We start from the raw sequence: 24550 nt of genomic DNA, 5'->3' as shown, positions 1-24550 counted from the left end.
GTCATTTTCCCTTTGTTGTCCATGAGGCACCCAAATGCGACCAAGAAAGAAAGAGAGAAAGAAAGAATTGCCACGAACAAGAGAGCAGGCGAGCAATCATGCATGCATGCCCTTTTTCCGTTCAAAATTCGGGTCATGGGCTTCCCTTCCTCGTCCTCTGTGTCTGGATTCTCCTATCTCGTTTCCCATTTTTTTACTCGCACCGCAGGAGATATACAGCTTGGTTGAGTTGCCTGACAGACAGGGAAGAATCAAGCGCAAGAGAACGATAGAATTGCAGAAAGATGACATCGAATGTAAGTCGAATAGCGAAATCTCGCTGGCCTCGGAATGGATGATCCCTCCCTCCACCCTTCCCTCCCCTCTGTCTTCTGGAGGGATGTTGGCATACCACTGTCGATTTGGCCGCTGACTCAAGGGGTCCATGTAGAAATCTCCCCCTCCTAGCCCCCGAGGCAAAGCCAGCGAGGCAGCCGGAGTGTCCAAGACCGGCAAGGGCAAGTCCAAAGGTCCCATCCCAGCCACTGCAGCGCCACCGCCGCCGTCGTCGTCGCACGCACAACCATCCAGGGCGCGACGATTGAGCACTCCGGACTCGGACCCGATAGTGACCTCTAGAAGGACGAGGAGTCGGGCCCAGGTCGCCGCCGCCGCCACGGCAGACGAATTCGCCGCGGGCGGCGCTCCACCCATCGTGTCGCCAAAGTACAAGACGAAGCGCGCGCTCAAGCAGGCCATCAAGGACGCGCTGGGCCCGGCGTACGTGAGTCCGACTCCAGCGCCTGGCGCAAAAGCTTCGGGGTCGACGAAGACAAAGGCTGCCGATACCTCGAAGAAGGCGAAGAGTTTGGGAAAACCGACGAAGGTGACGAAGAAGAAGAAGAAGAAGGAGGTGGTGGCGAACGAGGAGGAGGAAAAGAAGAAAAGAAAGACGGACAAGAAGGAGAAGCAGAAGAAGACGGCGACGAGTCCTACCAAGCCGGAGAAGGAAAATGAACCCCTGCCGCCGCCGGCTGTCAGCATTCCCGATGTCATGCCTGCGGAGCATTCCCCGTACTGGTCTGAGGACGAGGTCGCCCCTCTTCCTCCTCCGAGGAAGGTCCCAAACAAGCCAAAAGGGACGACATCCACCCATGGAGCTGGCCCAGGGAAGACCGTCGAGGGGGAGGTGGAGGTGAAGAAGGAGCCGGACGAGGAGACGCAGGAGAAGCCGGAGACGGAGGAGAAGCAGAAGCAGGATCTGAAGGACAAGGCTGACACCGACAAAACCGCCACCTCTACTACTCCTGTTGTTGCAGCACAACAACAACCAGGACCCAACGACGAAGCGGCCCGAAGAAAACGACAAAAGCTAAGCCAAAGGCCAAGGCCAAGGCTACCAAGAAGAATACCGAGCCCAAGATTACGACCGCCTCGACCGCCATCGCCAGCGCAGCAAAGGTTACCAAGAAGAAGAAGAAGACGTCCGAGAAGAAAGCGGTCCCCGTCAAGAAAGGCGCTGCACAGTCCCAGGATGGCCCGGCGAGGCGCGTCACGAGAAGCATGGCCAAGGCGCAGGCCAAGTCGACTTGATAGATGTGGGAGATGAGAAGGTTTGAACGCTCTGGTATTTCGTGTGCGATAGATACAGCTAGTGCCATTATTGTCCTCTTGGAACAAGGAAGTGAGTCTCTGTGACCTCGAAAGCAAGGAGCCTGCGCGGGTAGTGCTCCTGTTAGTCTTTGTTGTATATTATAATTCGCGTGCCTCTCCTTATGTTTCTATGATACTCGGTCTCCCACATAGTCTAGTTCTTCTAGCGCTCGTCTCAAGCGTGTCGCCAGGGGTTCCTAAACAGCTCAGAATCCGGGTCGTGGAGACAGTTGCTCGACCGATCTGCTTCGTCGACACCGGGCGCATTTATCCCGTCAGCCGCGCTGTATGTTCCATCTCCAGGCGTATATTGGTAATCGGTCACAAGGGCAGACAGGATAAATGGATCGTCAGTGGGAGTCGTTGGCCGCTGCTCTACTTCCAGAGGGGCGTATGAGGGCTCCGTTTCGAACGGACTGCCAGGGCTCTGAGATGCCGAAGGCTCCAGTCCCAGTCCAGGGGACGGAAACTGTGACACATCCTCGCGAGGCTCAAAGTGCCCACGCATCTCACAGTCGGGGTCGGAGCGGTTATGCCCTTCCCACGCACTTGGAATTTCACGTTTCAGGTCCTGCAGAGTTTGCCCACCCATCTGGATGGCTGCGTCCCTTGCGCTTTCGTTGTCATTGTTCAGTTGATCAAAGCTTGCGCCAGCCTCGAATAACATCTTTGCCATTTGCACAGCACAGGGGTGGTGCAGCAGATGCGCCGTGTTAAGAGACTTAAGCTGCCCGGCTCTAAAGAGCAAATGTAGGGGAGAGTTGCCGGCCTTGTTCTGCGCCGTGGCCAGAACGCCCCGTTCTAAAAGTAGCTTCGCAATTGTGTAGCTTGAATGCCGGATTCTCCCTGCGACATCAGGTAAATGCCAGAAAGTTATCTTCAACCCAGAATTGTTGTAGGGGCATGGGCCTAGAACACATACATGCAAGGCAGTGTCGCCGTTGCTGTCGACCGCCCTCACGTCGGCTCCGGCCTCGATCAGCGCTCGCAATGTTCCCTCCTGCATTTCACTTGCGGCGAAATGCAGAGGAGGCGCTGCTTTAGGACCGGATACAAGAGAGAGCTGGGTCTTCCGAACCCCCTTCTGGGAGTTCGCCTGAGCCTCTTGTGATACATCTGCGCCAGCTGCAAGCAAGATTTCCAATATTTCCAGCTGGCCTGAAGCGGTAGCGGCGGCAACAGCGTGGCCATATTCGCCACCCACGATCCCAACCTGAGCACCACGGTCGAGTAAGAGGCGGACTACATGGACATGGCCCTTTTTGGATGCAGCCTGCAGCGCGGTGCCATATTGCCCGCTGATACAGTTGATATCAATCCCCAAATCCAGCATCCTTGTCAGCTGGTCAACGTCTCCACGGAGTGCTGCACGCTGGAATGCAGAGTTGAAGCTCCCGCCCTCTTTGCCCTGCGAATATCTCACCGTTTCTTCGATCAGCCTCGTCACCGCATCGCCGATAGGTAGCTCGTACAGGTGCTTGAACCGCTTATGCTTCTTGGCTTGGGGGCCACAAGCACTCAAGAAGGTGGTCAAGACTGGTTTCAGAGCCGCTGCGTTGCCTTCGCCAGCTATGAATAGACAGCAAGTAGCAAAGGCATTATGCGGACAGAGATGGCCGACTTTATCGAGAACTACCGACAGCTGATCTCCATAACCAGCTCGTGCTGCTCTGCGAATGAGCTCACGAGGTACTCTCGGGGGAGGGTTAGAATCCTGGTGGTATGCTTGATCAAGCAAGAATGAGACCATATTCTTGCGGCCGTTACTAATGGCCGCAAAACAGGCGGCCCAATAATCGAACGCCGTCCATTGCAGCGAAGGGCAGAGGGCGAGAATCTGTCGCATCAAGCCTAGTTCGCCAGCCCCTGCTAGTGTGTCGATGAGTTTCCCTTGTCCAACTTTTTCAGAAACTATGTCGTCGAGGCCATGGAAATGTTGAAGCAAGGCGCGTGCCGAATTAAAGTGACCCTTCTCAATGGCATGGGCAATCAGCCCTGGTGGTTTTTCTGGATGCTTTGCAGCTTCGACGCACATGTCACCGACTAACGTTTCGTCATCAGTTTTGACAATATTCTGCAAAGAAACCCAAATCGAGCAGGTTTTCATGTTCAAAAACTGTGGTACTATACTTGCCTCATGGAATGCGTCAACATGCGCGTCAAGGATCCTCTGGGTCGGAAATCCAACGGAATGGAAGCTGCAATCTTGGAAGGAGCACCGAAACGGCCTTTCATGGGTTCGGTGGTGATTCTCTCTCTCCTCCGGGGTTGAGAAACCGTCATGAAATCGTAAACACGAGAGGACTGGACAGTGGTAGGGCCGGGGGCCATAAGCGTCTTTGAGGAGTCCCTTCTTGTCACTGTCCGTTTCGGTAGAGATGACGGCCTCCATAGCCCGCTGAATGCGAGATATTTGTCGCACGACTGGTGAGTCCTCCTCTGTAACACTGGTCATTATGCAATCCTAACTGGCAGACGGCTAGGTTATACCGTGGTTTTGCAAAAGCCCCTCGTACAAGGAATCTGTTTGTTCAAGTAACAGTGTAAAGTCGGCGCCCCCGTCGAGCTGCATGTCATCTTGATCGTCATGAGCCACCTCAGAGAAGGAAATCAAATTTCGGTATGAGGCCTGGACGTCCCTGCGTAGACTCATATTTCTTCGAGCTTCTGGGACAGTGTTTTCCCCTAGGCATTGTATATGACGTAGCCAATATAAAACGGCATATTTGTAGAAAGAGAAGCATCCTTTTTTGGCCGCTTCAATCACCTTTTCGTCTTGAGATGTAGAAGTAGAAGCGAAGCAATCGAGTGAAAGGTAGGATGTGAGTATGCCAGCAGAGTGGAAGGCGGCAGATCCAAGGTTGACATACTCCGAGTGATACTGATCAAGATAGCTGCAGAAATGAGTGCTGGGTCTATCATGAAGGAATCGAGCCTTACTCTTTGACTGTTTGATGTGCAAAATCGACGGTTCCATCCAAGTTTAGCTCCACGAGCGGTCCACATATCTCTTTGAAGTGCTGGGTATACCTTCCACGGCTGAAATCGATCTGGCGATTAGTCGTATCCATCGAAAGCATGCCCTGTAGCTCGTGGACGTAAAGCTTCCGTTGCGCGCAGCTGAGGATTTCCAAGACTGGCTTTGCCCTGGCTCGGCCGGATTCGATCTCTCTTTTCCTGACCTGGGACAGTATCCGACCATAGCTTGAACAAGGACATTAGTGCATACCTTACCATTTGAACCTCGGAGTAGTATGCTTACGCCTCGTCAATACCACTCGGAAGACCTTTCCCGGTGTACTCATCATCGAAGTCTGCGCGAGTCACACAGCGCTTAAACAAATCAAAGATGAGTCTCGCCAGAAGAAACATGCCTTCTCAAAGTCATTTCTGGGTCAAGGACAAGTAAATGCTGTTGACTCACCTGAACACCTTGCGGAAACATCCCTGTTCAGATCACCCATCTGTTGGCTTGTCAAGTTGAACCTGGCCAGCTCTACACTTCGCCTGTTTACGTAGCAGAGAATATCCCTCGACAGATGAAGTGGTCCAATCTTCACATGGTAGCGGGCCAAAGCCATGAATTTCTCAATATCACGCTCTCCTTGGCTTGTTAAGAACAAACGAAGACTGCAATCCGGCAGAGAGAGCTTGAACAGTCCTTTGAGAAAGTCAAGAACTTGCCTTCGTTGGTCCTTCTCACACTCATCGAGTCCATCGATTCCAATGAACACCTCCTCGTAGCACTGGAGGACATCTTGAGTTATCGTCGTGAGCACTTGCTTCCCACGGGCCTTGCTCTCCATACTATTTGTGGCAGTATCGTACAAATATTCTCCACAGATTTCATTCATGCCAGCGAGCTGATGAATCAAAGATCGAGCCAACTCGGCAAAACTATTTCTTTGGCGGTCATTGTACTTGCAGTAAACGTAAGCGACCGCACACGATGAGTTCGACTTGGATCGGAGGATCAGAGATTCGACCATGGCACTAAATATCACAGTCTTGCCTGTTGCAGTCAGCAAAGCGATGCAGAGGTAAATGACAGGGCAGTGTTATACCCGCTCCTGGGATTCCCGACACCCATAAGATCCTACCACTTTGCTCTTCGTTGTTGAGCCAGTTTTTCCAATATGGCTCTTCAAAAATCCACTGTGCTGTTTGTGGATATTCTGACCGGAGTTCACAGAGCTGTTCGTGCCGTTCGCAATGCTCAGGAGGACTGAGCCATCCATGCACGTAGGTTCTTTTCTCTATTCGAGCTGTCTCTTGTTGTGTTTTGAATATGACCTCGATCTGTTGCCGTGCTTCCTGGGCAGCTTGGTAATGCGCAATGCTTGCTGAAGAGTAGAAAAGCTCTTTTGAACGCTCGAGATTGGTGACAATATCACCAAACATATCATCAAACGTTCTACACGTAACGCGGAACGCTATGCTCCAGCCTAACTCATGAGCCTGCGAAATCTGCCGAGGGAAACAGCATGAGGCACCTACCAGGTCTGGAGAAGAAAGTGAGGACCCGCAGGTGAAAGGCAAGAATGTCTTTGTAGAGGTTGACTAGAACGTGTCTCATCTGCAGGTTGTTCTCGAACAATTGTTCGACAGCAGAGAAATGGGGCAGAGCGTCTTTGATCTTGACATAGGCTGAAAGGAGAGAATTAAATGCCTTCTCATGCTTTGAGGCGATCTGGTCCAGGTCATCAGTTGAAGTCCCGCTGTAGGATGAGGAGGACACTTTACCAGCAAGCACAGCTTGATGGGCCCCCAGACAAAGGCCATGATTTCAGGCTTTGCATTGACAAACACTTCGATAACCTTCGAGTATTCATCCAAGGCTTTGAGATATGGCATGATCTTGCTCAAATAGCGGAGTGATCTTCTGCCTCCTTGACTTGCCTCAATGTCTCGAATAGCACATTCCAGATCTTGAAGAGTTCTGATCTCGTCAAAGGTTGGAACAAGGTGGTCCGGGACCTTGCTCTTGAAGTCCATACTAGCGTCAGCGAACAGAGACGATACAAGAGCCATGGAGCTCGCAGGATCTGCGTGTGTCACAGTCGCCATCTTGACCGATCTGCTGCATCACCTTGTTGTGACCTTGGAACGATGGGTGAAAGTGAGCAAGGGAGGAACAAGGTGGATGGCAGGCTGCCACATCAGAGAAAACAAGAGCGAGGGGCATCGCCACCAGCGCAACGTGGCAGTTCGCTAGATGCGCCTGATCAGCCTCATCCTGCAGGTTGTCAAGGGTGCCTTGCAGGCGAGGCAGATTTGCGATCAAGGTCGCAGGTGTGGTTGCCCAAGTCTCTCCCCAGTGAAGGCCATCGGGATTATTTAATGACACAAGAACATCAACATCTTGCACAGTGAAATTGAAACACAAAGCATGGAGCTCACAAAGAAAAGATCGTGGACGACTGCGTTGGGGGGTGTCGACACTTGCCCGGATCTGGTTCGGCGGCCTGACATCAACCTCTGGTCAACTGCGCAGTTGAACGGAACGACAGACACCAAAGACCACGACGACCTCGAGATCCCACAAGAGACATTTTCCGAACCCTGCCTCAAAGACCAATTGGCTGAAAATTGCCATGTTGACCTCTACGAAAGTCGAGAGCATTCTTTGGAATCCTCAGACGAATCTCACCGGGCCGACCCTGAAACCCTTGACGAGACGCCTTCGAGCCCTGCAATCGACTCTGACACTTTCTCCACTTCTCGGAGCACCGAAGAGACAGAACCTTTGGCTAAGGCGGATGAAGCGACTACCGTTTGCTATGGACTGGTGAGAAATCCATCGACATGATTGCAGTTCTCTGCTCATTGCCTAGATAACCAATGCTTTCGCAAAACTCTTCCCTTCTTCCCAACGGTCATCTACCCAATTCCTCAAGAGACGGACGGCTTCTCCGATCCGAATTCGATCCGATGGCATCACCATTTGCGACAGCGATGCCCAGGAGGTGGCACAATTGGACCAGCAACACGCGGCGGTCATCAAAAAGGTGAAGGCACAGTGTCCAAGCTTGAAGTGTGAAGTATACCTCTCCCTCGACGACGAAATAATCAGAAATGTCTCTAAGAAGCAGGCCCATATGGTCCTATCCTGCGAGATAAACCTCTTCGGTCCAGCATCCTACGGAGAGCGAGTCGGAATCTGTCTTGGGGATGCACATATTTTCTTACAGGAGCCCAGTGTGCTGCATCCATCTATCCCCTACTCCAATCCTCATGTATATTCTAGAACAGAGGAACAACTCACCCCGTTCTTCATACAGCAGTCAGATGATACCCACCATTTCGACCAAGAAATCAAAAACATACTGTGTGAGACGCATCACGGTGGTCTGCAGTCGGTCTTTGAACAAGACTCGAGAATCAAGACAACCTTGCAGCCGTGAGAACCCCACTGGATCGACCCTTCAGTTCTAACTCCTTTACAGTCATCAAATCGAAGCACTGGATTTTATGCTGCGTCGCGAGGCCACAGAGGAGAAACATCTCCTCTCAACAATGTGGAAGCGGGATTGGACCAGCCTCGAACCAAAGCAAGTATCAAGCTAGTGATACACGAGATAGATTGAAGTTCTAATGATCGATAGGTATGTCCACGAGTTGACTCGGGAGAAAAAGCATGCCCCAGTCAACGAGTGCGTAGGGGGCTTGCTGGCAGACGAGATGGGACTGGGGAAGTCTCTCTCGTTGTTGGCACTGATAATCCACACCTTGGAAGAGGCTCGACACTTCATGGCCGACAATCACACCGCATCTCCGCGCCAGGTCCAGAAAATTGGGGCCACCCTTATCGTAACCCCTTTTTCAAGTAAGACTTCCAGAACTCTGAAAACAAAAATTTCCTGACACGATGCAGCTCTGCAGAATTGGCAAGACGAGCTTTCCAAGTAAGTCCAAGCCGCAATGGGGAAACATAACACACCACTGACTCCCTCTGCTAGACATCTAGACGCAAAGGCTTTACGCCTCTACGTCCACCACGGCCAGGCAAAACCAAGGCTGCATTCGGACTTGGCAACTGCTCAAGTTGTGCTGACGACATACGAAACTATCTCCTTGGGACGAAAGTCATCATCTAGTCATCTGGGTCAATTTTCATGGTTCCGAATCGCCCTTGACGAAGCCCACTGGATTCGCAACTCCTCAACACAGGTTTTCCAAACCTTGCATGAATTTGAGGCCGAGAGGAGATGGTGTTTGACAGGCACGCCCGTTCAGAATGGCCTGGGCGATCTTTGCGCTCTCACTCGCTGGCTCAGATTCTATCCCTTCGACTCGACCCGATCGTTTAGGAAGTTCATTACGGATCCATTATCCAGGCGTGATGAGGCTGGTCTCTCTGATCTACGCCGTATGACTAGGGTATTTCAGATTCGCCGTATGAAACAGGCCCTGGGCCTAGGTGGTGTAACGTTACGCACGATCAGCGTCTCGCTTTCCAATCAGGAACGCGACCAATATGATGTGGTGAAAACTAGCATCCTCCAAACCTTGGCCGAGGCCTCCAAGGTCCAAAAAGCACAGCGCTCGATAAGCACTCTCCTAGGCATCCGAGACTTACGGAGGATTTGCTGCGACGGGATCAGTTTGCAAGACCGCTCTGCACGCCAGCTTGCCGAAATTCCAGCCTGGGTCTCCAACGTTACTTGTAATCAATGTGGCGGGACCATCAGGAAAGCCGAGTGGCCGTCGGTTTTCCACGGACAATGCGGCCATGCGCTCTGTAAAGCCTGTAGGGCGAATTCTCCAAACAACAGCGCCGAAGCATTAGCTAAGGAGGTATCCTGTCTCATATGTGGGGCGGTCGAAGAAGACCTCGTCTCTGGTAATCCTCCGGGTGCCACCAGTACATATGACGGGATTACTTCCCTTATCCCGCCGGAGCAGGACACGGGGAATTTCACCCCTGCGAAAATTGTCGCAGTAACGTCCAAGCTCCTAGAGCTACACCAGGAGCCCCTTGCGGGTACTGGGAAGAGGTGAGTGGCAGCTCCTGAATCCGTGAGAGTATGCTAAGACGACGACAGCCTTGTTTTCTCATACTGGTTACACGCACTAGCACTGCTGGAGAAACAACTTCAACGGTACGGCATACAATGCGTGCGTATCGACGGCAAGCACTCGCCGGATGATCGAGCCAGAGCACTCTCTGCGTTCCGGACGGATCCAGAAGTACGAGTGATGCTCGTCACGTTTGGAACAGGCTCTGTGGGTCTGACTCTTACAGAGGCGACCGATGTCCATCTCATGGAGCCACACTGGAACCCTATGGTAGAAGAGCAAGCTATCGGCCGCGCCCACCGCATCGGACAAGACAAGCCAGTGACGGTGTGGCGGTATGTGGTGGAGCAGAGCATCGAGGAGAATATCGTCCGCAAGCAGCAACGAAAGCGATATTTGGCAAAGATCGCGCATTCCAAACACGAGGGGGAGTGCTCGGGTGGTGGGAGGCGGAACGGGCGCGGGCAAGAGGATGAGGAGAAGCTTGAAGACTTGCTGCAGGAGTGTCACCTGCTCCAGGGATAGAGACCTGACTGTCTGGTGATGGACCATCAAATTTGTGTCGAGGAGTCCTGAGGGGATAGCTGCATCGTATCTTGAGGCACCATCTATCTCTAGTCTGTAGAAGCTCATGACTTCCCGCATCCACCCGTGTGACCTAACTTTTTGGGGAAGGCATCTCCACATCCACACAGACCACTATATACATGTGTAGTTGCGAGTTCTGAGATCAATTCGTATGGCCTCACGGCCAAGATCTGCAAACCACCGTAAATCCTCAAAACAACCAACGCTGTCGGGGCTTCGTGTCTAGCTAATCTGACATGGAGGGTCACTGTGGAAGTGGAACAAAGTCGGAAAATGAATGGAAAGAGGACGGAGTGGTCGACAGAAACACGCATTTTGGCAGCTGACACGAGGATTTGTAGGCATACAGCGAAGTCTCGCCTTCTGTAGTGTCGGCATGCACATCCTCTCGTCCACCCATCATCAATCTTGTATCTACAGCACCTAGCAGAGCCAAATGAAGCCAACCCCCTCCGTATTTCAACTTACTCTCACTGACTCTCACTCACACCCATCGGTATCCACGCAACCTTCACACTCCCCTTTTGCGCCACGATCCCTTCCTGGAGAGGGACAGACACAGCCGCCGTATCCACCACCTCTCCCTCGGCCTCCCAGGGCACCACAAAGACGCACCGTTCCTCGGCCTCGCCCGTGCCGTCGTCTCTGACCACCTCTCGAACACCGCCCTCCCAGTCCTTACGCACGCGGTCCCACACCTGCTTGACATCGCCGTCCCGCGTGCGCAGGTGTTCTTCGATGCGCTGCTCGTAACGTTGGATCTCGGCCTGGAACTTGATCTGCTCCTTTTTGTCGTCGTCGTCATGAGCATCTGCAGCAGCAGGAGCAGCAGCAGCAGCCAGACCCGACCTCAATTCGACGAGCCTCAACCTCGCCTCCCGCACCGCGCCGTCGCAGAGCTCTCGGATCCAGGATTCATGCTGCGCGGCCAGCGCGAGCGTGCAGTCGAGACAGTGCGTCGGCGTGGTCAGGAATTGCCGCACTTCTACGACACCCCTGCTGCGGTCCGTGTCCGCCGCGGTGCCACCCAACCCTGAAGCGTCTGGGGTATCTGCCGCGACGGCATTCTCGACGACCTCGGTCCTCAGCACGGCCGGCAACCGGGCCGGTCGGGGCGTCGGGGGAGTGGTGTGTGGGCACTGCGGGAAATGGAGATGCGTGTGAGGCGGGATCGGGCTCGTCAGGGAGGATGTTCGAGCACGAGCCCGGTTCGCTTGATGATGAGGGTTAACACCACTTGAGGGCGATGGTGGATGAGGAGGAGGATGGGGATGAGATTTTGGGTTGCTGCCGCGCGAAGACAGCGTGCGTGCCAGTTTCTTCATCTTGCCAGTACGCAGATTATCTTGTCTCGGTTCTTTTCACACCACACCACTTACTCGGGTTTTTGTTTTTCTCTCGCGAGGATGACTTGCCTTGCCTCGCTTTCACTTGATTTGAGATTTGAGACTTGAGACTCGGACTCGGACTCAGACTTCACTTGGACTCGACCGTCTGAGACCGAAAAAGGACTTGCTAGGTAATTGATGGCTCTCAATCCTCGATCCCACGACTTCGAGGTCTTTAGGAATCTTCCAGCGATAATCCTCGCCCAAAACTCCGATGTATGTAGGCGCGAGGGCCAAACAAAGCGATTGTTGAAACGAACAAAGAAACCGACGAACGACGGGAAAAAAACAATAGGAAAAAAATCCAAGCAGGGCAGATCCTTGCGACCGTTTGACAATGGAACAGGCTACCAACACATCACCGCCCGGCCTCCAGTATGTCGTATATCGTACATCGTCACTCCTCCGTACCCACGAGCGGACAGACCATCATGGGATCCTAGCCCTCGAGATACCATTGGTCCCTAAACCCCTTACCCGTGCACAGACACACAAAACCAAAAAAAAAAGAAACAGAACAATGACAAGACCTTCTCGGTTCTTTGTCTCGAGCATGGGTCGAGTAACTCCCTGGTATTCCGGATGCGGCTGTCGTGGCGACGTCGGAAACCGTAAAGGCAAAGAAGACAATGGGGCTGGGCGGTGGCACCGACTGCGACTCATTGGCCGTTTGCGGCGGCGGCGGAGGCGGCGTCATTGTCATTGTCATGACACTGTCGTTGTTGAAGGGTGGAGGGTGAAGAGCGACTCAATCACTCCTCTGACATTTGTGTAGATGGGGATAAAGGCACTCTGGCGCAAAGAGGATGTGGGTAATAACTCGGTTTCCCGGGGCCTTATCCTGTGAGCATCTCTGCTCTCTCTGGAATTCAAAAGCGGAAATAGATCCAGAAGAAACAAAATGAGACATAACCAACCAACCAACCAGCCAGAATGACAGACAAATAGCACACGGCCTTCCTTTGACCCGGTGAATATCCAGACGCCGAGTAGCTAGCTCCCCCAGCACTGTCGACAGAAAACCGTGACGATGTGTGAGAAAACTCCAAAAGATTGCCACTATAGATGCTCTCTCCAGCAAAGGAAAGGCTCTGGGACACCCGTGAAGCTGGGGTTGAAGTCGTATATCTATATCGTGCTCTTGTGCACCGAGGCCTGCGCCAAAGATGCCCAGTACGTGGGTTGACCATTGCAACCTATATTCTTTTCTCATTCATTAGCACAGCAAGCCTCGTGATACGCGCATACCTTGCCACGCACATGATCGGCTTTCAGGAGGTGTAGCTGGCGTGCAAGTCGTAAAACTCCTCGCTCAAACTCCATCAGCACATCTTTTAGAACCCTAGCTTCGATCCAATAAACCCCAGCGCTGCCGCTCTCTTCTGCTTCGCTACAAACTTGTCCACACCGTCGCTCCACGAACTGCTGGATTCGGCTGCTCGATCGAGACTGTCACCCGCCAATCCCAGATTCTCTGTTCTCTCTTGAAGCTGCCGCTGCATGTACGCCCAATACGTCTCCTGAGAATGGTCAGGCTTGGGTGCCCGTCCTGTTCGCGCGGCTTCCCTTTGTCGTTGAAACTCGGCTTCCTGCGCAGCCCGCATCTCCGCCATCATTCGCTTAGAAGGTGGTCGGTCGGGCCCTCCAATGAGGATGTCCATGTCTGAAGGAGTGATGTATTGTGTACCCGCGATCCATTGCAGGTTGCTGATCGTAGGTCGAGGAGGAACCATTTTGGTGCCGTCGTAGAGACGGTCGGTGCTAGGTGGGAGGGACGTACCACAGCCAAAGACGTTAACCATGGCTAGTTCGCTAGGACCTGCCCAACCTAGGATATCGCCTGTGGGAGACACGATCGCGTCCCCGAAACGCTTCGTGTCAAGGAGATGATTGACGCGGATGCTCGCAATTTCTTTCAGTGCCGGGATTGAGAATGCCCGGGCGGCGCCATCACCAAATAACCCGACAATTGCATAGCCACGATCTTCGTAGCGGGCTACTGTGGCCGAATCACACAGGTAGTGGTCGAAAGTCTTGGAGGCTCCTTTTGCAGATGCTGGACGGAAGATGTGGGCGGATGAAGCTGTGACTGCCACAAGGACGCCATCGACTTTCCGACCAGACTGCAAACCGCCCATTGCATATCCAGTTGCAGCTGCAGGGGCACCTGTGTGGGTATCAATGGGGCACAATGAGATGACCCGGTCCTCTGATATTTGGGCCACACCTGTCGACTGTGCCGAATACCGTCCGGACTGAGATGGGAGAATTTTGAACGTGGCGACACGACCTCGAGATGTTCCAACAAATAGAGCGAGTGAGGAGTAATCTATTCACATGTTAACACCGCGGGAGTCCAGGGATGGAAAACACTTACCATCACCATCAAGGGTCAAGATGCCAAATTCCATCGAAGTGGCATATTCTGTCGACTGAGTGGCTGGAGTAGCTCGTCGTATACTACCTCTCCGATGTTTACCACCGACCATCTCATTGAGAAGAGCTGTGTGGATGATAGCCGGACCACGTAGATCAACAATGGTCACCCCACCTCCAGCATAACCAGCTGCCACAAAGCCAACATCGGAATGTCGTAGAGCGGTGACGGGGCCTTGTTGGTCATTCGTCATGGTCAGAGGGAGGAGACCTTCCTTCAAGCCTGGGTCAGCTCGTCTGCTGATATCCTGCATTTTGCCAGGTCCTTCGTTCGAGCCAGGATCAGATGGAGGCTGACCAAAGAATTGATTGCGGTTCAGTCGAAAAACAACGAGTTCTCCGGTTTTCAGTCCTACCGAAAGCTCTCCCGTTGCACCAGACATGCCCATCTGCGACACGTCCAGATTATCCCACCGACCCAGGGCTTTTCCTAAATCGACTTGGAGGACGCCAGGATTTTCAATGACATCGCCATGTCCGGCATCCCATATGCGAATGGTCCCGTCCGCGTGAGCGGCTTGGACAATATTTCTGTTTTCATGTCTCTTAAGAGGCTTGATACCCTCAGCGCCGCCGATCAGAAACTGCGGACCATGTTGGCGAACTTCACGCATGCCGAGCCACCTAGTTCGATCGACGAATGCGAGTGCTGTCTTGGTCACAAATGGATGTACGAAAGATAACGAGACGTGTAGTTGGTTGCTGGGTGTAATGGGATGTCCAGAGGGGAAGCTCAAGGTGATCACTTCACCAGACGAGAGAACAGTCATGACTGCTATCGGATCATGAGAGCCTGCAAAGTGTGGGGACGAGCGAGGAATAAGGGTAAACGTGTTGACCGCGGCATTAGGTGGTGTTGGCAGCACATGTGTGCGTTTCGGACGGCGGAAATGGTTCGCGAGGAAATCCCACGTCGAGGTTTGATAGTTTGGTGTCGGACCGAGTTCGAGGAATGTCAGGCCTCTCGTGGGGTTCGTTGTCGGTGCGCCGCCTGCTACAAGCAAGCCAGTGTCGTCCGGATTTGCCTTGGAACACCATGCAATATGAAAGTACGGCTCCTTCACTGTACCAAAGCCCGGGCTTACCGGCGTGAGAGGGCTCCTAGGTACATCTCTTGGCTTTCCAGCGCCAGGCACGTTGACATCTGTATCCTCAATTGTCCTTGCGTGGATGACTCTGCCATCTCGAGGGTCCCAGAACACCAGACTCGAGTCGTCGTGGGCCGTCAACACAAAGGTGCCAGTTGGGTGCCAGAGAGCATGTGTCAACCGCGGATGCCGTACGGAGTTGGCGTTTGAAGGATCTCCATCCCCGCCTCGAGCGCCTGGTGGGAGTTCGTAGTGGAAGAACTTGATCGCTTTGTTCTGCTTAAAAGAGTAGATGGCGGCGCCCTCGGAGTAACCAATAAGCAATGTTCCTATGTCCTTGGGATGGAACTGCATCGATACAATGGGTAGAATCCGTGCTCGGGGGTTCCGCTCACGCCACAGGTTGGGGATCTTGAATGCCGTCTGATGCTCGCGGTCCAAATCAAATGCCACAATTTCCCCTGCCGAAGGATGTCAGCAAAATTTCCCCCAGCCCAGTCTATATATCTTATTGGGCCCACCATTTTGCAACCCAGAGAAACAGTAGTCGAGACTGGGATCCGAGAGGATGGCAACGACTTGGCCGGGAGGGGAATAATTTGCCAGCAGATGCCTGGTGTCGAGGCTGAAGACGCTGACATCGTTCTTGCTGTCGAGCACAAGGATTTTGTCGGCGCAAAATTGGATGGTTCGGATGGATGAAGGTCGAGGAGGGGTGAAAGTCACACAGACTCGCTTCTGGCCAAAGACATAGACGACCCCAGGGCCGAATTGAGATTCATTGGTACCGACTGCGAGGAGAGACTGAACAGGGTCATAGGAGAGCACGGAGATCTGAGAATTGATGCCATAGCGGGCAAACTTGAGACCATTGTCAGTCTTCTTCGAATCACTGTAGATCTCAGAGGGAGCGAACGTACATCGTCTAGCATAAAAGATTCTGGTGAAACACCGGTAGAGAGGTCATTCTGAATGCCGGCCTGCTTGCCGCGAAGGAAATGCGCCATGGTGACTGAGGACGCAGAATCCTCCGCATGACAGGGAGGAGGTTCTGCACTCTATCCGACGAGGTACAAGAGTCAACTGTCAAGGGTTGGTTTCAGTAAGACGCAGCAGTGGCAGCAAGACAAGACAAGCCTGCGGCTTCGATGGATTGAGGGTCGGGCGGGACGCCAAGTGGCAGCGGAAACGCGTCGGAGGCTCTAGGCGGTTGGCGATGATCTCATACCCCGTGACCAGCACGTACTCAGCCTCGTCTATTCTCTCCTCGGCCTTGCAGTCCACCAATGTATACAGTGGCGAGCAAAAATCCAAAAGATTAGTAGTTTTACTGAGGGCATATCGGTGTAATGGTGAATACGGTAGTGTCAATACCACTCACCTGCATCGTTCGAAAAGGAGGAGTAGGCTGCGTAGAGATCTAGAAGCACACCTAATCGTCGTCTGAGTTTCGGCCGAGAGGAAGCCCATGACAGTGCCGGGACTAAGCTGTTGTGATCCGCGGCACGATGGCTACAGTATTTGAGCCCACCAGGATACAGCCACTAAAGGAACGTATGAATTACCTTCAATGTAGTCCTTTGTTTTGACGATTGCTAAAGCATACTCCTATATTGATGGCAACCATCTAATTTCCCTTCATTACATACTGTCAGCAGCAATACCATGTGAGATAGGTGGGCTATCGTCCAAGGGGTTGATCTTGAGTTCCACCACTTTCAATGTTGAGAATTCTTTGCTTTCAGCCGTCATTACTCCTTCCAAAGTTGTTCCAAGTTTGGTCTAACAAGAACCCATTCCACAGATTTGCCAAAGGCATGAGATGGCCGACATTACTCGATTACGAATTGGGCTGGTGTGCATGGGAATCTTTGGCTTCTATGTCCTCTTCGTATTCTCATTTATCGATGGCTATTTCCAAAAGCTCTTTGATTTTGTGAGCCGACGACGTTTCACCGATGAGATCACGACATTTGAAGACGGCTTCACAGGCATGGAGTCGATTGATTTGTTCTTGGGTTTTGTTGTTTGCTTCTTCTGGCCTATCGTCGACGGAAATTCGCCGTGGCTTTCACTTTCTAACATTCCATTCGCCGGACAAACCGCCGCACTACTGCTCATAGCAATGATTGAGGATTTACGAAAAGGGAACAAGGGGAAATTGGTGCCTTCGTAAGATGTTTGATTATGATACATTGAACTTTGTGACAACACGGGCCTCTTGGGGACTGAATACTGACTACGCTACTCTATCCAGTTGTCTCTTGTTCGGTGCTGCGATACAAGGAATGGGTGTCGGCATTGCCTCTCCAATCTATCACTACCTATTTTTGACGTACTCTGGAGTAACTGATTACCCAAATGGCGCAAGCATTGAGATCGAAGATCGGATCGCCCTGGAAGCCATTCCTTTTGGCGTTTTCTGTGGTTACATCCTTGTCGTTGCCGCCATGGCTCTACCAGGACCGTCCGTTGTAACTATGGAGCAAAAGAAGTATGCTGTTCTTGCATACATCTTCTATCCGGCATGCACCCATTTGATGCATCAGGTATTCCGGACGTTATTCCGAATATGGAATGTTGAAGGCAACCGGTCCCAAGATATCAAGTCGCAGCTGCACACGACGCGACGAGTCTACGCAAGTGCACTTATCATCGCAACATTTTCACACATCTATACTATCTCGATATCCTTATCGGCCTATATACTTCCTGACTTTGTCACATCTGAACTTGCGACGGAGCTCAGCCCCTGGCATTTGTTTCTTCCGAAGAATCCACTTGACGTCGGATTTCGTGTCAAGGATATCTTTGAGGGTGTTCACATCTTCATGCAGTGGGACTATCTTCTTGGTTCGGCGGCATCTGTTGTGACGGCTGCAGCAGTACGCGATTGCAGCAGCATCGATCTCAACAGCACATTGTCCGTTTTGAGATGGCTTCATATGGGCGAATTGCCTGACATCATTCTTCGATCTCTGTGCCTTGGCCCAATCGGAGCAGCAGTGACATATATGTGGGAGCGTGACGAGTATGTTCTCAGGAATTTGTCAAAAGCGAAGAGCAGCTAGGCCGGCATGAGAAAAACAGCCAACTCACCAGGCTTTTGGCAAGATTGGTCATCGACAAGGTAATTTTCGAGGGTGAAACGAGGGGCAGACAGGAGGTTTAAGATAGGTTCATCTTTGGAGCCTTGAACAGTGGATTTCTGACAGAATCCGGTCGATACTGACGACGAGCGAGTCGAGGATACCAAAAGATTTGCTCTATATGCAAAATGACAGCAATACATATGCAGCAATACATGTAAAACCCCCCTGTGTCGCGCAATCACGCGCAATCATGCACAACCAGGCCTCGACGTTGTGACTGTATGAAGCAGGGCATTCTGACATTCCACGACTTCTTTGAGCCTTTTCTGTATAGTGAAAATTCTGACAAACCATTCAAAGTAGTGAGGCACCATTTGTGCGGCTGTTTTAGGAGTTGACTCCTGATCGCAGCTGCATCTCCCACGAAGACGCACTGTTGCGTACCAAACCATACGCTAGCAACTGTGATTCCCCTTCTAGCGCTTCAAACGTAGCATGCAAGTTGAAATCAACAGATTTTGAGGCCAGCCAAAAGCCATAGCTAACATGACCAAACGCCCCTCAAGAGTCCTATTATCACGACTATTTCGCGCGCTACCTACGACCATTACCTTATCGTAGGTGGGTTAACTCTTACATAGATAGACTCTACTCGAGTTCGTATTCATATTATTAGTGCTATAACACTTCGTGCTATGCTGGCGCGGTGACACCTATCATACTGAATTAATGCCTCTTCAGAGAAATTTCGTGTTAGAAATGGGCAAATGTCTCGAATGACGCAATTGACAGCCCGAACAAAAGAGTTTGCTAGATGCTTATTATTCATGAACAGCAATTTCTCAGCATTTCCGGTTAGGATTTGTGGAAATCAGGGAGTCGGACCACCATGGGGGCCCCCAGAGGAGAAGGTCGATTCAAGTTGCAGTGTGGCGAGATATTCCCAGCCTCATTCACTAATGTAAAGCTACTTTTCTGGCCATCTTCATTGGGTTTGAAAGAGTCTCTGGTCGTCTGGCAAGTCTCCAGAGTTGCGCACACTGTGCGAATGTCAAGGGAAATCTCTTTCAAGTTCTCCTGCATTTGGACCGCTACGTGGTCACATGCTAGCCCGTTCCAGGAAACTAAAAAAAGAGCTTGGAGGTAACGTACAGCAACCGATGTAGTGCGTACTCTGTCGCTTTTCAACATCTCACACGAGGCACATGACACTCTGTACCAACAATGACTTGAATCTTTGTTCTTCAGCGGGACAGAATCTAGACCAGCTTTCTTCATTGCTAACATCCATCGAAGTTATCTTCCGCACAGATCATTGATGTTGCACATTGTTCCACTCCACCCAGCCGACGCCTTTGCGTCCATCACGCGCTTGAACCTTCGCCCAGCAGCGTGGGAAATAGGAAAAGCGGCCGTCCTTGGTCGACTCAAGCAGAAGAGGTGCGTTGCCCGCAGGCTCGAAGTCGAGAACGATGTCCTCTTTACCTGCACAAGAGTAGCTGATAGTCGCACTCCGGATCAAATGGGTTTCTTCGTCCACTTCCTCGGTTGCCACGACCCCGGACAGCTCGACGATGGTGCTATCCTTGTCTTGTCGGTATCCAGCCGCCATTTTGGGCATCTTTGGCATGCGAATCTCGACGCCGTGCAGATGTGTACCGTCCTCCAGGTGGAAAGCCGTCCACACCCAATCGGCAGCCCACCAGTCACGAGGTCCCCAGGAGTGGTCGCGCTGGCCATAGGCGTGGTTGAAGGTAGATATAGTGCGCCCACCGATCTTGACGGTGCCGCTGACTGTACATGAGATCTCGTATCGAGCCAGCATGCGCCACTTATATGGAGTGCTGACCGTGTGCCAGGTCAGGTCCAGGTCCACGGGAACCTGACGGCCCCGTACGTGCGGTCGACGAAGCAGATCAGCAGGGTCGTCAAACGCTTCTCCTAGACCAGTCAATGTTACGCGGTACTGCTTCAGTGGGGAGACGGCTGTGTGAGAGGCCTTGATGTGTGGGGTGTCAATGGTTAGGTCCTCTGTGACAGTTTTGACGTTGAAGTCCACCACCGCTATTGTGGGCTGGCCCGGCCCGCAGATCAACGCCGCGTACCATGAGCCCGGCTGATGAGGGAGCACGCCCAGGCGAATCCAGACCCCTGTGGCTTGCTCCGGGTCGGCGACGTCAAAGTACCAACTCTCGTTATGTAATGAGTCTTCTCCACTTGGGTGACGTTGCTCGTCCTGAGGGTCAGGCCGCAATGGTGTGGGCGTCGACGGAGCAGGGAGAGTTTCGAGGGCATCAAGATCCAGAATCAGATTGACAAGCCGGTCGAGCAAGGTCAGAAACAGGTCATCTCCACATTCGGTGCGCTCGAGGATCATGGGAGCTATAAAAGCTCGTCCAAGTCCGAGGAAGCTTTGACGGCGCACGCCTTCTTGGCACTGATCAAAGGTGAAGGTCGCATTGGCTCCTAGAGCGTCGTAGTATGCCCGCAGAAGCTCGTTGCTGTGAGCCCGGCGAATCTCGGGCTCGACACAGCATCCGAGAAAGTATGCCACGTCTTGAAACATGGGACCCCAGGACATGGTTTGCCAGTCAACCACGACGAAACCGCGGCCAGAGTCTCCTCCAAAGAGCATGTTGTCCAGACGGTAGTCTCCATGTACGAGACACTTGGCCGTCTCGGGTGCACGGAAAGACTGAGAGTAATTGTCGAAGCAGGCGACAAATCTTTCGCACACCCGATGGTGCTGAGGCTTCAGTTTGTCCTGATAGCGCTCTGCAAACCGCTTCCACATAGTCTCACAAAGAGATTGTGAGGCCGCTGGGTCCTCGTGGAGCCACTCGGGTAAGGTGTTTTTGCTCTTCACTGAAGCTATCTGCAGTCTCGCCAGCTCCACGAGAGCGACGTGAGCTTGCTCCAGGCTCGCCCCAGTCAGGTCGTTACCTGGTTCGGCGGGGTGAATGTCTTCGAGCACTAGGTCGAAAGCATCCTGCTCCACATTGGCAGCGCTATGGTAGCACTTGGCAAGGCAAGGTATAGCGAGCGTGGGAGCAACTTCAGAGTAAAAAAGTGCCTCGCGCTGGTACAGCTTCAGAGACTTGCCGGTCGAGCGACTGTCTACATCGGCCGCGGCGGTCTTCAGCATTACGCTCGATGGTCCTTCACTGGCCCCCAGCGCATATTGGAGCCTGAATCGATGGCATTCGCCAATGAGCCCTGTTCCAATTCGCTGAGACGAGACTTCAGCAATGTCGGTGTTCAGGACGCTAGACAAGAACTCCGCCGTCACATCTCCCACTGTGTGGACGAAGTTGATATCCTGAGAACCCATGATGAGAAACAATAAGTAATGAGGTGATACTTGGCTTCGCGGATTCGGCTTGATGTGCCGGGGCGGGCGCGAGCATTGATGAATGAACGAGGTGTGACGATCTCCTTCCACAATGTATATGCACATCTAAAGACTCGAGTATCAAGCAAGCGCAGGCAAGCCGAGGTGGTGCACGGAATTTGTCGGCAAATTTGCGCTCCGGTGAATAGTGTGTGTCTCTTAACACTGACAGGAGGGCCCACAGTCGACTATCACGAAGGTAAAAGCATCAAGAGGTGGAGGTTGGAATAGCAGTCGGACCCGATGTCCAGGACGGATTTTATCGGCACCTTGTCCATGATGTCCACTCTGTCCTGTGGTTCTGTGGCACAGTTCAACGGAGTCGCAAAGATTGTGAGTTGTGAAAACTAACAGAGATTTCCCGGGGATCATGAACTTTCCGCATTGTTACTGCAGTGAGGCAAATCGCGAATTAAAACCCCAGGTACCTCCGGGGGGTTTGACGTGACCCGTTGACCCACCGAGCGGAACAATTCGTAATCACGTTAAGTCTAATGGCAGAATCAGGTTTATTCTATAAGACGTGTTCTCGATGGAGTGCTGCTGAATTTGGAGGGACGGGACTTCTTACATTCCTGTTTGTCCGAGGGCGCAGGAGGTATACTGGGGAATGACTGGATCTAGCCTTAGACTCCTGATGGACTATGCGAGCCTCAGAAACCACAGTCCCCGGATAGGAGCATGAGGCCACTCTTTACTTGGTTATCAAATCTCCGGATCAAACCTCGCATGTAGGCCAAAATCGTCACGAGTGAGTTCATCTCGAGCGGTCCTGGTCGAGCATCGGCCGAAAAGCGAGCTCTCTATGGATGGATTGCGATGCGGGCCGTGCCGTTGCGGGGGCCCTTGAGACTAACGTAAGCGCTGGACCGCCGGCATTGTCCTCAAATTATGTTGCTATACCACTGAAGCCGGAGCCGAAGCCGCTAGTTAAGAGTTCTTCGCACTGTCTATATGGCTCCCAGCAAGCCGGCTCCTTGCCAGCTTCCTTACCAGCTTCCTTGCCAATGGAGAATCCCAGAGGTGCAATCAAACTGAATCCGCTTTGCGAAATTGCGGCCGTCAGTGAACGACATCAGTCGGCCCAAGACCGAAGATGGAGGAAAATATACTCCAATCTGTCAGTCGGACGCATCTCTGTGAGCTACAAAAGCAAGCCCCTACGAGGTATAAAACCAGCCTGGTGGTGACCTCTACTGGTTTGTTGTCGCAAAGGTTTTCTACCGTCGTTCTCTACACTCTCTTAAGTTCTATACAATCTTTATGCTCATTTTTTAGTCGATCCTTGATACTGTTGTTCTGTTTGACTGTCGTCACCATGAAATTCTACCAAACACTTTTGCTATTAGGCATAACATGCGTATTTCCCGTCCTCGGCCAGGAAACCCATGTCTATCCACCTGTGCTCCAAGTCGGACCGTCGACCGCCGAGTTTACTACTAGCGGTACTGCATTGGACGGGCCAAAGCTCGACAAGATCAACGCCACCAGCTTCGACTGGTGGTACTTCGACGCTGTCTCGGACGACCGACAGTTACAGGCCACCATTATCATGGTCTCGGGAGACAGCTCGACCTTGGGATTCCCGATCAGTGTTGGAACGTCCAACTATTGTTTTCTATCTGTCCTCATGCCGGATCAGACTATCTTTCAGGAGGTTCTCCTGAGCGGGGATGCCACCATAGTCACATCGGAAGATGGTACTTCTGGTAGCTATGCTGGCTCAGGAGTATCTTGGACCGGAGCGGGCGATATCTCTTCTTACGTCGTGACTGTTGACGACTCATCGCTGGGGGTCGCCGGCAATATGACTTTGAACTCGGTAAGTTTCTGCTGCGTCTTTCCTTGGACTTTTCGTTGGAGCCAGGAGGCCCAAGCTCCGCGAATCTTCCTTTAACCATGCTGGCTTGCCTCTCTCTTAACTAATCACGTCTTTTAATCTCAGGTCGCTCCCGCACACTATCCGTGTGGTCCTAACAGCGCGGGACAAAACGAAGAGCTTTTCCCGAACGTGGGATGGGCTAATGCTATTCCCGATGCAGCAGCCACGGTCGAGCTGAACATCCTCGGCCAGCAAGTGTCCTTCACAGGCCCAGGATATCATGACAAGGCAAGACGCCCCTAGACTTATGATACTGCGCGGCTTGTCCTTTCTGACTAACCTTTCGGTAGAATTGGGGCATCGCACGTATCCCCGCATCGATGAAAAGTTGGTACTGGGGCCACGGTCGGGTTGGGCCTTACTCTCTGGTCTGGTTTGACGCGATCGCCACCAACGATCAAGAATACGTCAGCGGCTACCTGGCCAAGGATGGTCAAATAGTTGCCTCAGGTTGCAGTGGCATCACCGTCCGACCCACTGGAGCAAACTCTGAATACCCTCCGGCTCCGCTGCAAGGAGATCCAAGTGGCTTTCACATCGAGTTCACCACCGATGAAGGCACCTTTGTGGCCGATGTCGTGAATGAGGCCTTGGCGTGGGATCCGCCAATAATCTCTGGCGGCTATAAACGCTGGGTTGGCAATATCACTGGCGGTTTCGAAGGTCAAGAGGATTACGAGGGAGCGACGGTGCATGAGTGGTTTCATTTCTGGCTCAATGTTTGAGGACGCCCGGAATCCAGGCCCCGAGTTCTACAAACCTGCCGACTATGAGGAAAGCAGCACACATTGGAACGGGGGATATGGAGAGCGGAATGTTTAAAGAAGGACTATTTGATCATAGGGTATTCTCTCTTTCGTAGTGTCAGATTACTTATTGTGTTCTCCTAATACCATTTCGCATTGTACCCGGTGGTCCATTCAAGCATTTAGTTCAAGCCCCTGAGAGCATAATAGAATGTCTTGTATCCTACACATCAGAAAAGTACCGGGGAACTATTCCTGGCAGACCGAGTTATCCCCTTTTTTTGTCGA

General features: G+C 52.3%; 8 protein-coding genes across 8 annotated transcripts; 4 read left to right on the top strand and 4 right to left on the bottom strand.

Annotated features, from left to right (window-relative positions):
* Positions 1-284: 284 nt before the first annotated feature.
* Positions 285-1572, top strand: AYO21_07179 (hypothetical protein; the record flags this gene model as incomplete). Its single annotated transcript, XM_022657136.1, has 3 exons — positions 285-296; positions 431-1288; positions 1339-1572. The coding sequence occupies 3 exons, from the start codon at positions 285-287 to the stop codon at positions 1570-1572; spliced, it is 1104 nt and encodes a 367-aa protein (XP_022510625.1).
* A 235-nt stretch (positions 1573-1807) lies between these two features.
* Positions 1808-6699, bottom strand: AYO21_07178 (hypothetical protein; the record flags this gene model as incomplete). Its single annotated transcript, XM_022657135.1, has 8 exons — positions 1808-4071; positions 4123-4526; positions 4573-4836; positions 4895-5006; positions 5057-5644; positions 5697-6077; positions 6130-6322; positions 6376-6699. The coding sequence occupies 8 exons, from the start codon at positions 6697-6699 to the stop codon at positions 1808-1810; spliced, it is 4530 nt and encodes a 1509-aa protein (XP_022510624.1).
* A 322-nt stretch (positions 6700-7021) lies between these two features.
* Positions 7022-10176, top strand: AYO21_07177 (hypothetical protein; the record flags this gene model as incomplete). Its single annotated transcript, XM_022657134.1, has 7 exons — positions 7022-7420; positions 7467-8032; positions 8079-8150; positions 8238-8458; positions 8507-8537; positions 8592-9629; positions 9678-10176. 7 exons carry the CDS (start codon positions 7022-7024, stop codon positions 10174-10176), a joined length of 2826 nt encoding a protein of 941 aa, XP_022510623.1.
* A 533-nt stretch (positions 10177-10709) lies between these two features.
* AYO21_07176 (hypothetical protein) lies at positions 10710-11564 on the bottom strand (the record flags this gene model as incomplete). The annotated part of the gene is made up of 1 exon (XM_022657133.1): positions 10710-11564. One exon carries the CDS (start codon positions 11562-11564, stop codon positions 10710-10712), a length of 855 nt encoding a protein of 284 aa, XP_022510622.1.
* A 1397-nt stretch (positions 11565-12961) lies between these two features.
* Positions 12962-16158, bottom strand: AYO21_07175 (hypothetical protein; the record flags this gene model as incomplete). Its single annotated transcript, XM_022657132.1, has 4 exons — positions 12962-13956; positions 14005-15612; positions 15673-16012; positions 16072-16158. The coding sequence occupies 4 exons, from the start codon at positions 16156-16158 to the stop codon at positions 12962-12964; spliced, it is 3030 nt and encodes a 1009-aa protein (XP_022510621.1).
* An 815-nt stretch (positions 16159-16973) lies between these two features.
* AYO21_07174 (hypothetical protein) lies at positions 16974-18222 on the top strand (the record flags this gene model as incomplete). The annotated part of the gene is made up of 2 exons (XM_022657131.1): positions 16974-17323; positions 17409-18222. 2 exons carry the CDS (start codon positions 16974-16976, stop codon positions 18220-18222), a joined length of 1164 nt encoding a protein of 387 aa, XP_022510620.1.
* A 1333-nt stretch (positions 18223-19555) lies between these two features.
* On the bottom strand, positions 19556-21574 carry AYO21_07173 (hypothetical protein; the record flags this gene model as incomplete). Its single annotated transcript, XM_022657130.1, has 1 exon — positions 19556-21574. The coding sequence occupies one exon, from the start codon at positions 21572-21574 to the stop codon at positions 19556-19558; it is 2019 nt and encodes a 672-aa protein (XP_022510619.1).
* A 1378-nt stretch (positions 21575-22952) lies between these two features.
* On the top strand, positions 22953-24241 carry AYO21_07172 (hypothetical protein; the record flags this gene model as incomplete). The annotated part of the gene is made up of 3 exons (XM_022657129.1): positions 22953-23456; positions 23580-23711; positions 23807-24241. The coding sequence occupies 3 exons, from the start codon at positions 22953-22955 to the stop codon at positions 24239-24241; spliced, it is 1071 nt and encodes a 356-aa protein (XP_022510618.1).
* Positions 24242-24550: the final 309 nt, after the last annotated feature.

Source organism: Fonsecaea monophora, assembly GCF_001642475.1.
Source record: "Fonsecaea monophora strain CBS 269.37 chromosome Unknown Scaff53, whole genome shotgun sequence".
In the NCBI taxonomy this organism is placed as follows: Eukaryota; Fungi; Ascomycota; class Eurotiomycetes; order Chaetothyriales; family Herpotrichiellaceae; genus Fonsecaea; species Fonsecaea monophora.
Note: the sequence above shows the minus strand (reverse complement) of the source record. Positions and strands in the feature narration are given on the sequence as shown.